The following is a 15,306-nucleotide window of genomic DNA, read 5'->3' as shown; positions in this document are numbered from 1 at the left end:
TGCGAATCTCATCTTGCCTCTCAGAACTAGTCCTGTCGTAGACTTTTTAATATCAGTCTTGACCAGCTCATTATCCTTATGAATTGCCTGGTCTGATAATTTTTTTGGTGTTAACCATGATTCGTTTGTAGCAGGTACAGCTGCAGGTGCCAAGGCATCCACACCTAGAGCAGCTGAAACACAATCACTTGATCTCGACGACACGTGGCTTGTGGTCTCAGCAATGATTGCCGCCGTTACTGGGTTATTAACTCCCTGCACCGTAACTTTATCCCTTCTATTTTTCTAAATATCTTAGTTAATTTATTTAAGCGCAATACCCCTATCCATTTTGATCCGCGGGGGATCCGAAGATCCCCTAGGTTTCCACGAAATGCAGAGAAAAGATCCGACCTAGGTTGACCTAGATCAGCTTCGCCCTACACATCGTAGAAATCACCTTCCCATACGCCACCGGGAAAGACGCGCCTAGTAGGAGATTGATAACTCACCTAGGAAGCCAAAGATTCGCCTCGTCAGTCTAAACTTTCTTTCTTTTCACTAACTTAAACGACATTTAAATTGGAATTTAAACCTCCTAGGAATTATTTGACATATGTATATGCAATGGTAATGACAATTTAATAAACTGGATTTACTAAATCGAGTACATTGACTATCTTATTGTCGCTCTTAAAATGAATTAGACAAAATTTAAAATTTTTATTTTTAATTTTATTTTTTTAATACCTGCTTTTGTTGAATTGAAATAATTTTTATTTTATTTTTTTAACGCGTCTCTGAAGGAGTTAATTTTAATGTTATTATTTTTATGGAATATTTCGTGTTATCATTGCACCGTGAATGCTTAATCGTTGACAGCTGTTTCCAATCAGCTGAACTGCCAACATCTGTTCTTATAAGAATTGAGAATAAAGAGAACAACAAAAGAAAAAAATTCTCTCACATACTATTTCTCTCTCTCTGTGTTTTCTTTGTCCAACTGAGAATGAAATTATCAGTTGGAATTTTCTTATTAGTTAAATAAGTTGATAAGTCAGTTGTCGGCGGACAAACAAGTGCTTTGTGAATAAAATTGAATTGAAGAAGAAAACAAAATAAAACACCACAATAACAGTGGAATAACTGCAGAAATAAAAGAATTGCTAAAGAAATAATTTCTATTTGCTCGAAAAAGTAAAATTTAGGTAAAATAAAAAGGAATAATAAAATAACAATTGTAAAAGAACCCAAAAAAAGAAGAAAAACAAGTAATATATATAAAAATAAAAGTAAAAACAGCAGCAACAACAACAACATCAGCAGTAAGAGTGTCACTGAAGAAAAAAAGAACGTATGCATTATATTTTTGTTGCATTTTAGTTGATGTCAATACTACAGAATAGGCGAGCGCTCTACACCCTTGTGTGTATTATTTATTTTTTGTTGTTGGTAATATTTTTCATCATTGAATACAAATACGGAAATTAGTACCCAAGTGATGGGCAGATGTAATATTTTTATTTTGGCTAGTACAAATCAACAAAAATAAGAAAGAAAACAACTACACCAAATTTATCAATGTCTCAAAAACAATTTTGACAACAAAGAAATTTCCCCCACCCGCCCCTATGAAAGATGGTGTGCGTAATATCGCACTTTAACAATCTGTAAAGGAAATGGAAGACCCAAGTCAGACAGCGACGACCATGTGATACCCTACACCACTCACAAGAGGTGGAATAAGTTGAATATAGGAACAGGAATGGGATCGAATTGAAATGTTTACCACACAGGTAAGTCGATCCCTGTCCTATATTCAACTTGTGTAAAGTAAAGATTGTAATCACCTCTAATGATTGGTGCAGGGTATCACTTTTCCTTACTGACCGACTTTATTCCGGGGATCTATGGCAAATTTAAATTCAATCATATTTGGTTCAAATCGGTCTAAATTATATATCTTAGCTATATTTAAATCTGATCCGATTTCAACGAAATTTATACCTCATTGTAGACTTTCGTGACAATATAGCGTATTCGGAGAACAATCTGGATATATATATATACATATAAGAACAAGTTGAACAAGTTGAGTTTTCATAAATTCGTTATTTATGAATCGGTGAAGGTAATATTGGTATGATTGTAAAGCGTACACATATTTCCACTTAAATTCGTTTTAATTAAAAATTATCAAAAATAGCCGGCCTTCGGCCGGGGATTTAAGACTTTCTTCTATGGACAGGCGGAAAATTCGGCTAACGCATCAACAATATTTTTTAAACTAATTTTTTTCTAAATAGCCGGCCTTCGGCCGGGGATTTAAGACTTTCTGCTCTGGACAGGTGGAAAACTGGCTATGCGATTAAAATTTCTTTTATTTCAAAATTTGTCTTATATAGGCGGCCTTCGGCCGGGGATTTAAGATTTTCTCCTATGGACAGATAGAAAATTCTCTTATGCGATCGAAATTTTCTTTTAAATAAACATGTTTCTCTAAATATCCGTCAATATTACGATTATCGGCCCATAAATGTCCAAGTAATGAGCATATGAATTACGGAACTTCAGAGGTCCATATCTCGGGAAATATGGGTTTCCCCCATGAATGTCATATATTTTCGTGATCAAACAAAAATTTCAGAAAAAAATTTCAGAAAAATCGGAGATGAGCACCTAAACTCAACTTAAGCCATATATATATGTATATGGAAATTATATCAAAATCTGAACCGATTTCAACAAAACTTAACACGCGTCATTATAGACTTATATCGTGCAAAATATCGTGACTTTCGGTCGAAAATATATATGGAAGCTATATCTAAATATAATCCGATTTTAATAAAACTTAGAACATGTCATTCTAGGATCAATTTAGTATCGTCCCCATCGTATAAGAGTTGGGTATTTGGTGAACCATTTAGATGAAATCGGATCATAATATATATGGGAGCTATTTCAAAATCTGAACCGATTTCCCCGAAACTTACCCCTCATCATTCTGGTCTCAATTTATTACGTTATGACAAATTGCGGCACTATTTACCTAAAATCGGGCGAAAATATATATGGCAGATATATTTAAAACTGTGCAAAATATCGTCCCAATCGGATAAAGTTGGGTATATGGTGAACCATTTATATGAAATCGAATGAAAATATACATGGGAGCTATACCTAAATTTGAATCGATCTTAACAAAATTCAATATCTGTCATTATAGTCTTTATGCAGTGCGCTATGAATAATTTGGTATCATTCGGAAAAAATTTTGAGATTGTGGTGCACATTTTGTATTTAAATCTGAACCGATTTCACAGAAATTTAGTACGCATCATGCTAGCATGAGTTTGGTACATTGTTCAAAATCTATAATTTGTATGAAATAGGACGAAGATAAATATGGGAGCTATAACTAAATTTGAACTGATTTCAATAAAACTTTATATACGGCATTCTGGCCACAATTTGGTATGCTGTACAAAATTTCGGATCAATTAAATATATACATAGCGCATTTGGTGACCAATATAGATGAAATCTGACAAAAATCTGTATGGGAATTATATCTAAATCTGAACCGATGTCAACAAAATTTAACACAAGGCATTATAGACATTATGCGGTACGCTGTGCAAAATTTCGTCACAGTCGGACAAATTTTGGGTATTTGGGGCACCATTTAGATGAAATCGGTCTACATATATATGTGGGAGCTATATTTAGGTTAGGTTTGGGGATGTACAGTCACTTATGTGGCTGCAGCACTCTAAGACCGTCAGGACCATTGTGATCATCCATGAGAAGAAAAGAAATAAGGAGAAATCTATTGGGGAGGGAAGATTGGGGAAATAAATAGAGATGAGAAGCTTATAAGAAAATGTAAGAAAGTATGTTTAAAATGATATCAATGGCTATAGAGATCGGACCGAAGATATATTACGTGTCAAGATTGCATTTTCCCAACCACTTTAGGTTTCTAATTATGCTGTAGATTTCTAAGACTCGGTGGAAAATGAGCACACACTAGTCTGTGCCGTCTGTAAGCCAGGGCTGGACAGTGACACAGAAGATGCTCAATGGTCTTCGTCTCCTCCTCGTCAACGCAGAGTCTACAGTAATCAATTGCATCAAGATCCCATTTACTAGTAAAGGCCCTGATATTGCAATGATCAGTAATAATTCCTGTCATTACTCTTATTTCAGCTTTGCTCAGGTTCAACAGTGAGTGTGTCCTTTTGGTAGACAGAGTCGGCCAAATGGATCTTGACACATTTCACCTAGGTTCGTTGTGCCAAAGTTCATAGGCTCTTTCGTCGAAGAACGTCTCAAATTTCCGGTAAAGATGACATATGGGTGGTTTGATTGAGTCATCAATTGCTAGATCTGTGGATTGAGATCTTCGTCTAGCTAATTCGTCTGCTCTTTCATTACCCAAGATGTCACGGTGTCCTGTTACCCAACACAGCCGATAACTGTAAGTGAGTGTTTCCAAAACTGCTCTACACTCGAGGACGACCTCAGATTTGATATAACAGGATTTGGCTTTTGTGCCTCCTGACTATCCACAAAGATAGTCACTGGTTCAACGATGTGTGTATCCAGCTGCTGTACTTCCAAATCGCGAAGATTTCAGCTTGGAAAACACAGTAGACGCCAGCATCTGTACCTTCTTCCGTCTGAATAGAAGGCCAGACCGTCTAGAGGAGGGTTACTTCGGTTCCAGTCGTCTCTACTATGAATAAGGACATCTACATTGTCAAAACTCAGGACTGGTGATATATAGTCGCTTAGTTTTACGTGTTGGTCCAATGTCATACTTGGCTCGTTCAAGATACGACCATGCACAAAGGTACAACTTCGCCAGAGGTTTGGTTCATGCAGCCTTAGGGTGCTACACTTAATGCTGAGGCCCAGAAGCTTTAAGTTTAGCATTGCGTTCAGAGCTGCTTGTGGCGTACTACTCATGGCTCCTGTAACTAAGATCGAGGCGGCTCTTTGTACCTTATCTAATTTACTGGATGTAGACTTGTGGCGCAGACAATTCCACCACACAAGAGAGCCATAGGATAGGATGGGTCATACCACGGTGTTATACAACCAGTGTATAGTCCCCCAGCTTCTACCAATGGAGTTCTTACATGCATAGAGTACAATACACCCTCTCTTCGCCCGTTCCTCAGTTTTCCTATTCCATCGTAGTTGACAGTCCAGGATTGGGGCAAGGTACTTTTCTTTAGATGAAGTTGCACTCCATCCAGTTTTGGTGGACGCTGAGCTTACGCTTCCTAGTGAGCATTACCAGTTCCGTCTTTGCTGGATTTACACCAAAGCTGACACAACCTGAGCTATATTTAAATCTTATCCGAATTCAATGAAACTTGGTACACACCATTCTAGCCTCAATTTGGTATCCAGTGCAAAATTTCGTCTCAATTTAATAAACATTGAGTATTTAGTGCACAATTGAAATGAAATCGTCCATGGACCAAATAAAGGAGCTGTACAAAATTTTATCTCTTTCGGATAATAAATGCGAATTGTATATTATTTACCAAAAAAAAAAAAAAAAAAAAAACGGATGGACGGACATGCAAATATTCTCAAAATTAACTATGGCTCTAGTCTATTTGATTTCCCTTTTGTACCCCGTAGTAATACCGGCTATGCTGTAGGGTATAAAAATGAAGAGAGTTTGTATTGGTTCATAAGTGTATATATTAAACATCATAGACATCTGATGCAGAACAGAACAAGAACTGCTGCACCACCTATCAAACCTGTATTTTTTATCTTTTGTGTAAAGATGATTGCGCCTTTTCCAGCCAATTGTTGTTTGTCCTCTATGGCATCGATAAACTTGCATGCAAATTATTTCAAAACCCTCTTGCAATAATTATTGATTAAATTCTAAACAAAAGGTGGGGGTATTGCTCTTCCCAACGTAGTGGTTACATTACGTTGTGTATGATTGGTTGGTTGGTTGGCTGGCCATCACCATTAGTAGGTTCTTTAGTTTTGGCACCTTAGCCAATATACAATATATGTACATATGTGTCTATATATTTATTTCTATGTTTAATTTTTTTTTGCTTTCATTCATCCATCCATGTGTATGTTGTTGTTTGTTTTTGTTTTTTTCTGTGTGTCTATGCCATATCTGTGCTTGTCTACCCAAGATGAGTATTGTGGGTATTCATGTTTCGTCAATTGTTTTGGTTGTGACAAAAAGGCTATGGTCATTAAAAAAAGTACTATTAGCTAAAAAAATAGCAAATATAAATATTATAAAGTATAGCATTTAATTGGGGAGACGTTGCGTTCCTTATGGGTGGCTATCGCATATAAAGTGCTATCCAGTGTGCTGTGTGAACGACTGAAGCCAATGGTGAAATTATTGGACCATACCAATGCGGCTTCAGACCTGGAAAATCCACCATTGACCAAATTTTCACTCTGCGCCAAATCCTGGAAAAGACCCACGAAAAACACATCGACACATACCACCTATTCGTCGACTATAAAGCCGCATTCGACAGCCCTATCAGTTCAGAGGTAATTAAAACAATGTTCTGCACTATTAGGTTCATCAGAAGAGTCGAGGAGGTTCCGCTGCCACTTATATACCCATTAAAGACGATCTATATATAAAATATCATATCATTTATATTTAAGAAATTTTGATAAATCACTTTTCTCAATTCCCATAAGTTGTATAATCTCTATTATAATGTGTAATCAATCTTTTGAAGGAGAACAAAATATCTTCATTTTAACGAAAAAAAAAACAACAAATTGTGCAAAAGGAAACACGTTCATACAATTATAAAAATTATTTAATATTTTTAAAATTCCAGCTTTTAAAGATGTTTTTTTTATTTTTTTCTCTAAAATTTTGTAATCTTTTGCGTTATCAGTAGACCGGTAAATACACACATCTTGGAATAACTTCAACAACTTTAGATAATAATTTGAATAAAAAAATTTTCTTACACAAACGAACCTGCCTCAATACATCACCGTACAAATATTACAACAATATAATACGCATGTATATACACAAACATTATAATAATTTTTTTGTTTTTGGTCACAAACTTTGTTATTTTTTCCTTTTAAAAATATGAATTGTTTCTAATCAGTTGATATCTAATCAACAGAGACATTGTTTAATTTTTTTAGCCAACCGGCATAGCGGGATGAAAACGATTGTGAAGGAGAGGTATAAAAGTGATTTTTTGTTTTCACCAAAAATTATGATTAGTTTTGTTTACATGCTTGACATTCTATGGTGATTTATGACCATCAAGATATACTTTTTTGTTTGGAACTCGGAGATAATTTCATAGGATTATTATGTTTCGTTTTTTTTTTCTTTACAAAAAAAAAAAAAAAAAAAAAAAAAATTGATATCTTATACAATGCTAGCTCAATTTGCCAAGCTGTGGAAATTTTAGTTGAAATCTGCTGAACATATAGTAATAGGAGCTATATCGAAATTTTCACAAAACTTATCACATCTCATTCTAAACAAAATTCGGTACACTGTGCAAAATTTCGTCTCAATTGGAAAAACGTTTTGTATTTGGTGAACTATTTTAATTAAATCAGTCGAAGTATATATGTGGTAGATATATTTAAATCTAAAATCTCTTAATCTCTATCTCTCTGGAATTCCACGCCCACCGGACGGCATAAAGATCGTAACATATGCACCTAAAATAGGACCTAAAATTGTTGACATTTGCAAGAGGCTGAACCACTATCTCGTGGATATCGCAGACTTTTTCCGCTCGAGGAATATGGAAATATCCGCCACTAAGTCAACGGCCACACTGTTTACCATATGGATATCGGAGATGCGGCAGTCTTTGAATGTGCAGGTCGAGGGGTCCACAATCCCCAAGGTTCTAGGGGTAACATTCGATAGTCTTTACAAGTCGTACGCGCATGCCACAGCTATTTGCGATAAAGTCAGGAGTTCTCAATTCGCTAGCCCTGGCAGCTGACAATGAAACCTTGTAAACGACATACTCAGCAATAGGCCGGTCTGTGGCAAACTATGCTGCGCCAGTGTGGTTCATGCCAGAATGCAGCCCTGAGGACTGCAACATGCTGTCTCCTCATGACTCCAATAGGTCACTTACATGAGGAGACCTTCCTGTGGGTCAACACAACAAGATGTCGATGCAATATCTGCTTGGGTGTTATAGGAGTAGCCATCCAAATCGTTACCTAATGTATAGGCACCCACCACCTAGGCATGTCCGGAAGGATCTTCATGATCTGGAGAGAGAAAGAGAGGACCAAAGGTACAAAAGGGAGCCTCTAGAGCCACAGGCCTATCAAGCAGGATTTAATCGTATTCACACAGATACATGATGATGTTGAGGAAGCAATTCGAGAATATCGTGTGATTATCTATGAATATGAGAATGTATTCGTACGATCATGGCGTTGGTTCTATTATCAAGGGGATTTGCGAAAGCTACAGATCTTTCATCTGTGGAATATGAAGAAATCCGGCGATAAATCCACAGCTACTCTGTTCAATACATGGACGGCAGAAATGAAGCTCCCGCGCTGAACATCATGGTCAATGGTGTGCAAATTCCGAACTTAAACTATTCCAACATGTTGTGGATATCTTTTGAAAGCTTGGTTGATGGTGCGCAAATTTCGAACCCAAACTATTTCAACATTTTGTTATATCGTTCGTAATCTTAGTTAAGTCTTTCGTTCAAGCCATCGCTTTCGTTCGTAATCTTAGTTAAGTCTTTCGTTAGAGATAAGAAGCAGGATCAAGATCCTCAAGTCGCTTACAAGCAGTTCTTGGAGTGCTGACCTTATTGATCCCCTCAAAGCAATAGGGCGGTCGTTGGTAAACTACGCGACACGCAGTGGAATAATATTCAAACCTGTCAGAATACATGAGGAGATGATGGTCTTATGCGTACGTTCATACAACAGGATGTGCTCGATGTAGCATACACCTGGGATAAGATGAGAAGCTGGATAAGGTCCTCAGTCGATTTCCAGCCACTTCTGGGGATGCTGATGAAGAAACCATATTGACTTCGTGCAAAGTGGTAAACTATGAGGCGACGATGGTCTTACGCGTACGCGTCGTCATAACAGGATATGCTCGATGTAGCAAATACTTTGATACTATGCCATCACCTTATGGTTAGGATTCGCCCACCCAGGCACGTAAGGAGAGACCAAAACGATCTAAAGAGAGAGAGAGAAAGTTTCTATGGTATAACATAGAACTCCTAAATCAACCGGCCTATCGAGCAGGAATGAATAGCATTTACATGGAAGCTGTGACCGAGACTATGGACCAATATGAACAACCTATAGCAGCAGAAAAACGGCAAAATGTGGATCGATATATCCCATGTTTTAATTCTAAACATTCTATGACAAGTCTGATGTAGATTTTATATATCCTCTATAGGGGTTTCGAGATATATTTTAAGATATGGCAAACAAAATTTTGCAGAAGGCCTGGACTTGTTTTCCATTTTTTTTTAAATATTTATCGTCCAAATAGTCACTAATACTTGTTTTTTCCTCCCGCCCATTTCAATTTCAGGCATCTCTGTGGAAAGCTAAAAACTTTCCACTCACTCTGCGTGTGTGTGTGTGTGCGTGCGTGAGGAGCTGGAGAAATGTCACGCGACACACTCTCAAGGGATAGCTGGATAAGGTCCTCAGTCGATTTCCAGCCACTTCTGGGGATGCTGATGAAGAAACCATATTGACTTCGTGCAAAGTGGTAAACTATGAGGCGACGATGGTCTTACGCGTACGCGTCGTCATAACAGGATATGCTCGATGTAGCAAATACTTTGATACTATGCCATCACCTTATGGTTAGGATTCGCCCACCCAGGCACGTAAGGAGAGACCAAAACGATCTAAAGAGAGAGAGAGAAAGTTTCTATGGTATAACATAGAACTCCTAAATCAACCGGCCTATCGAGCAGGAATGAATAGCATTTACATGGAAGCTGTGACCGAGACTATGGACCAATATGAACAACCTATAGCAGCAGAAAAACGGCAAAATGTGGATCGATATATCCCATGTTTTAATTCTAAACATTCTATGACAAGTCTGATGTAGATTTTATATATCCTCTATAGGGGTTTCGAGATATATTTTAAGATATGGCAAACAAAATTTTGCAGAAGGCCTGGACTTGTTTTCCATTTTTTTTTAAATATTTATCGTCCAAATAGTCACTAATACTTGTTTTTTCCTCCCGCCCATTTCAATTTCAGGCATCTCTGTGGAAAGCTAAAAACTTTCCACTCACTCTGCGTGTGTGTGTGTGTGCGTGCGTGAGGAGCTGGAGAAATGTCACGCGACACACTCTCAAGGGATAGTGTGTTTCGCACAATATTACAACGTGACCATTACAATCCGCATGTGATACGAAGAAATTTAATTGCCAGCAGCAAAGATTCCCTCGATTATGTCCAGCGTTTGGGTCTTATGTGCCGGCTGCCCATTCACTCGGGCTGTGTCAACACGGTGCATTGGAATAGTACCGGGGAGTATTTAATCAGCGGTTCAGATGATCAGTTTGTTGCCGTCACAAATCCGAATAATCAACAAGTTCTACTCAAATATAAGACAGCACATCGGGCGAATATCTTCAGTGCCCGATTTATGCCTCAGTCGAATGATCAGGCTATTGTATCATGTTCGGGAGATGGCATAGTCTTGCACACAGAACTGCTGGCACCGTACATACGCAGACGTCAGGGTTCCGATGAACCGATGCCATCGGTGTACGAACGAATATCGGATAATGACAGCAATGTTGGCTGGTTTAGTTGCCATAAGAGTGGTACCACCTATGAGGTAATGACAGTTCCTACAGAACCGCGGTCATTTATGAGCTGTGGCGAAGATGGCACCGTGCGCCTATTCGATTTACGCAAAATCTCCAGTTGTCACAAGACTTGCTGTAAGGATAACATTTTCATCTTCAGTCCTTCGGCTGTGAATGCCATGGATCTGGCACCAATCAGCAGCAACTATGTTGCCGTTGGCAGTTCCGATGCCGTTGTCCGCATCTATGATCGTCGTTATTTATCTGTGATCGATTTTAGTGATAGTTCCATACCAACAACAGAACGCCATACGCGTCCCGTTAAAGCCTATCCCATACCACTGCCCACAAATCGTCAGTTTCGTATTACCTGTGTACGTTACAGTCCTGACGAGTCTGAGCTATTAGTTAGTTATTCATCGGAGTATTTATATTTATTTGATTTGAAAAGTGAGGGTGTCGATGTGAGCGATTTGTCAAAGAAGGGACGTCTCCTCAATCGTGATAGTACACCGCCGCCCACAATGACGGCCGAGCAGGTTACAAGAAGGCTAAGACTGCGAGGCGATTGGTCGGACACGGGGCCAGATGCAAGGCCGGAGCGTGATGTAAGTGGTAGGGGCGAAGTGGGACAGGTTAGACCTCAGTTGCAGGCCAATATTATGAGTCGTATGACGGAGGTGATATCGCGTATGTTAAATGATCCCAGAACACGAATGGGATTGACCAATCAAATGCAGGAAACGCTAAGAGAAACATCTCACGAGGGCAGTGAAAGTTTGGTAATGGATACAAGAGATGCGGCAGGTGAAGGTGGGTATGATAACATCGATATTTACTTTATTTTACAATAACTAATTGTTTTTGTTTTTTCTCAGAAGCCCGCCCCTCAACATCGTCAGCATGGCGCCGGGCCGCTGCCAGTACCTTGGCCGCCAATCACTCATCCTCCGTCGATACTCAAGATTCGGTGCATAATTCTACGGGAACAACCACGCATAGTCACAGTGTTGATGATGTTGAAATGTCCGATCCAACTTCATCGACAAATCAAGATACCACAACCACCACCAACACAACAACCTCAGCAACAGATCCCGATTTCCAAGATGATTCAGCCTCATTAAATCAAGAATTAGCCGATCTGGAAATGGAAACCAAAGAGGTCATATTCGATTATTTACGCATGAAATACACGGGTCATCGTAATGCCCGTACCATGATAAAGGAAGCGACATTTTGGGGTAATAATTATGTTATGTCCGGTTCCGATTGTGGTCACATATTCACCTGGGATAGACGCAGCGGAAAGCTGGTAATGTTAATGCAAGCCGATCAACATGTTGTCAATTGCCTACAGCCGCATCCGGAGCTGCCATATTTAGCATCATCGGGCATCGATTATGATGTGAAAATCTGGGCACCAATACTCAAGGAGAAGAGCTTTAACGAAGAGGAAGCTGAAGATGTAAGTGTTTAGGTTTTGATAAGTGTTTTTTTGTATGAGATGGATGTGTTTATATCGATGTGATAGATAAGTCCATTATTGGAAATAAGTATGGAAGGAGTACTAAAAATTTTAATATTGACAATGGGCTAGGCCGATAAATTTGAAGAAATTGATGCATAAGATGTTGCAAAGAGTTTTTGAAAATTGTACTAAAAGCGTACGGAAAATACTAAAAGGTACTCAAAATTATTCACATTTGTGCGAAACGGATAGGTCTTAAGGAATATATTCAGTGTCGGATTTATACCTCAATCAAATAATGAAGCTATTGTATCATGTTCGGGAAAAGATATTGTCTTGCCTACAGAACAACTGGCACCCATGAACCGATGCCGTCGGTGTACGAACGGATATTGGACAATGACAGCAAAGTTGGTTGGTTTGGTTGCCATAAAACTGGTACCAGCTATGTGCTGTGGCGAAGATGGCACCGTGCACCTATTCGATTTACGCAAAATCTCCAGTTGTCACAAGACATGCTGTAAGGATAGCATTTTCATATTTATTCCATAGGCTAATAATACCATGGATCTTCCACCGATCAAAACGGATGGTTGCAGAGGAAATGACTGAAACTTTAATCTTAACATTTAACTCGAGGGTCAATATTAGTTCGTAGGTGTGTGTGATAAATCCGAACTGTTGGGAAGAGTACTAAAAGGTACTTAACATTTATTGGCATCTTTATTGTCAGAATTTTGTTGGCATTTTGCACGTGGGTCAATATTAGTTCCTAGGTACTATAAGAGGCTGATCATAAGTACTAGAAGTTATTAACAATTTTAATATCGTTTTTGAACGGTTAGGTCCAATGGAAATGACTGAAACTTGAATCTTGACATTTTGCACGAGAGACGATATTAGTTCGTTAAAGGGTGTGTGTGTGATAAGTCGGACTTGTTGGGAACTAGTACTATAGTAGTACGGAAAAAGTACTAAAAAAGGTACTAAAAATTTAATATTGATATTAAGACTGGGCCTTAAAAATTGCAATAACGATCACAGATAGAACGTAACAGATAGTGGAGTAATGCTCCCTGGGACAATATCCCAAGCAAAAAACTAAGAGATCTTATGACGATTTGTGGCGAAATCCGAAACTATAGTCTTCTCTGCCTTTCCCGAAAGTAATCAATGTGACCATAACCCACTTTAAAAATAAAAATTTTGTTGTTTTTATATATTTTATTAAAAACAATAAGAAAGGAATAAATCTGGCTTCCTAAAAAAACTAAAAAAAGTAATTTTTTTCAGATCATTTTTGGATTCTAATTTCGAAGTCGTTCCTATTCTAAATACCAAATTAAACAAACCTTCTAAATACCAAATTCATTATAATTTCTATTGACAAATAAAATTCACCGACAGTCTAATAAATGAGGTAGTATTTTTATTTATTTCTTTTTAGCTAATTCCAATTAATTGTATTCGTATTTATGGCTTCAGATCTTTTTTTAAAAAACTTCTTTACCTAATTCAATATGCCTCTTTTCTCTGTCTTTATATCTCTCTTGCAGCTAATGAAACGTAATGCCATCATGTTGGAACAGACCAAAGATACGATAACGGTGCCGGCTGCCTTTATGATACGCATGTTGGCCTGCATACATTCGTTGAGGAATCGGGAACGTAATCAAAATTCCAATGATGGACCAGCGGTACCGGGTACGGCAAATGACAACGACAATGAAGCTACAGGTGATAATAATACAACCAATACAACAACAACAACTACTACGAGTAGTAACAACAACAGTGGCAATAATTCAAATCCAGAGGATGATGAAGAGATTAACTAATTATTTTATTTTACTCCATTTGAATGGTTCTCAATATTTGAGGAAAAAAATTCAATAAAATAAATGATATGCATGAAGACAACTAGAGAGAGAGAGGTGCTTAAGACAACAACAACAATACTAAATAAATGAAATTATTTATTTATGAAATTTTAAAATAATAAAAGAAAATAGTAATTAAAAAAAAAATAAATTGAAAAAAATATTGTAAATTTTTGTGGTTAAAAAAAAAACAAGTGAAACAACTGATTTTTTAAAACACAAATTTCAGTGCAATTCTGACTGTGTTGAAAAGTGGCGTTATTTCATTAAATCGATGTTGATTAATGATAAAATTAGACCTTCGAAAAAACGCAAAAACTGTTCCATAACAAATCCTGTAAATCAAAACTCAATTCTGGACTAAATCAAGAAGAACCAGTATACTAGTATTAAACGAAGTGTAAAATTCCTGGACCTATGTCAAAACCTATGGTCTCTAGGACTCGGAGGAAATTTCTGTTCAGTAGCTGCCACCCAAAATTTGGGAGAGGCGTTATATTCCGCAATGTCATGTCCGACATAAACTCGCTTTTGGATGGTAATAATTTGTTATTCCGTTCAGGCATTCCGTTTAGTTAAGACCAGTGGGGTACACCATCATTGACCTAGGAAATGAATAAGTCAACGTACATTCTGATAATCGATGTAACGTAGCAACCCATTATTTCCCTCCGTTCATAACTCCTGTCCTTTAATAGACTACTTGATTTTTAGCAACCCCTTATTTCCCTACGTTCAGACCTCCTCTCCTTTAATAGACCACTTGATGTTTAAAATCTCTTGCTTTTTGTATTCATGTAGTTCTTATTTCCAAATTTTATTATTCGAGTTCGATAGGTTCAACCAAATTTAAATATTATCAAATTTATTCCCCAAATTTCAGGATGCCAGTTCTATCGGTTCATCAACAATTCAAATTGTACCAAATTTAGTACTATTTATTATACGTAAGTACGAATTTCTAAAACTTCCTATACATACCTTTACCTTTACATAACTTTAATCCAACAGTAATCTTAATTCTAAATTTCAGTATTTCAGCTTAATCGTTTCACCCGTTAGAATTTCAGGATTTCAGCCCGACCTTTGCATCCAAATACCAATTGTATGAAATTTAGTACCA

At 37.5% G+C, this 15,306-nt stretch overlaps 1 protein-coding gene across 1 annotated transcript; it reads left to right on the top strand.

Moving 5' to 3' along the window:
• The first annotated feature begins 10,346 nt into the window (after positions 1-10,346).
• On the top strand, positions 10,347-14,141 carry LOC133321610 (DDB1- and CUL4-associated factor 6-like). Its single transcript, XM_061530693.1, has 3 exons — positions 10,347-11,645; positions 11,714-12,300; positions 13,860-14,141. The coding sequence occupies exons 1-3, from the start codon at positions 10,352-10,354 to the stop codon at positions 14,139-14,141; spliced, it is 2,163 nt and encodes a 720-aa protein (XP_061386677.1). The 5' UTR covers positions 10,347-10,351.
• Positions 14,142-15,306: the final 1,165 nt, after the last annotated feature.

This window comes from Musca vetustissima, unplaced genomic scaffold (assembly GCF_032173495.1).
Source record: "Musca vetustissima isolate MV318-11 ecotype Yass unplaced genomic scaffold, APGP_CSIRO_Mvet_v1 utg23153, whole genome shotgun sequence".
NCBI classification, from domain to species: domain Eukaryota; kingdom Metazoa; phylum Arthropoda; class Insecta; order Diptera; family Muscidae; genus Musca; species Musca vetustissima.
Note: the sequence above shows the minus strand (reverse complement) of the source record. Positions and strands in the feature narration are given on the sequence as shown.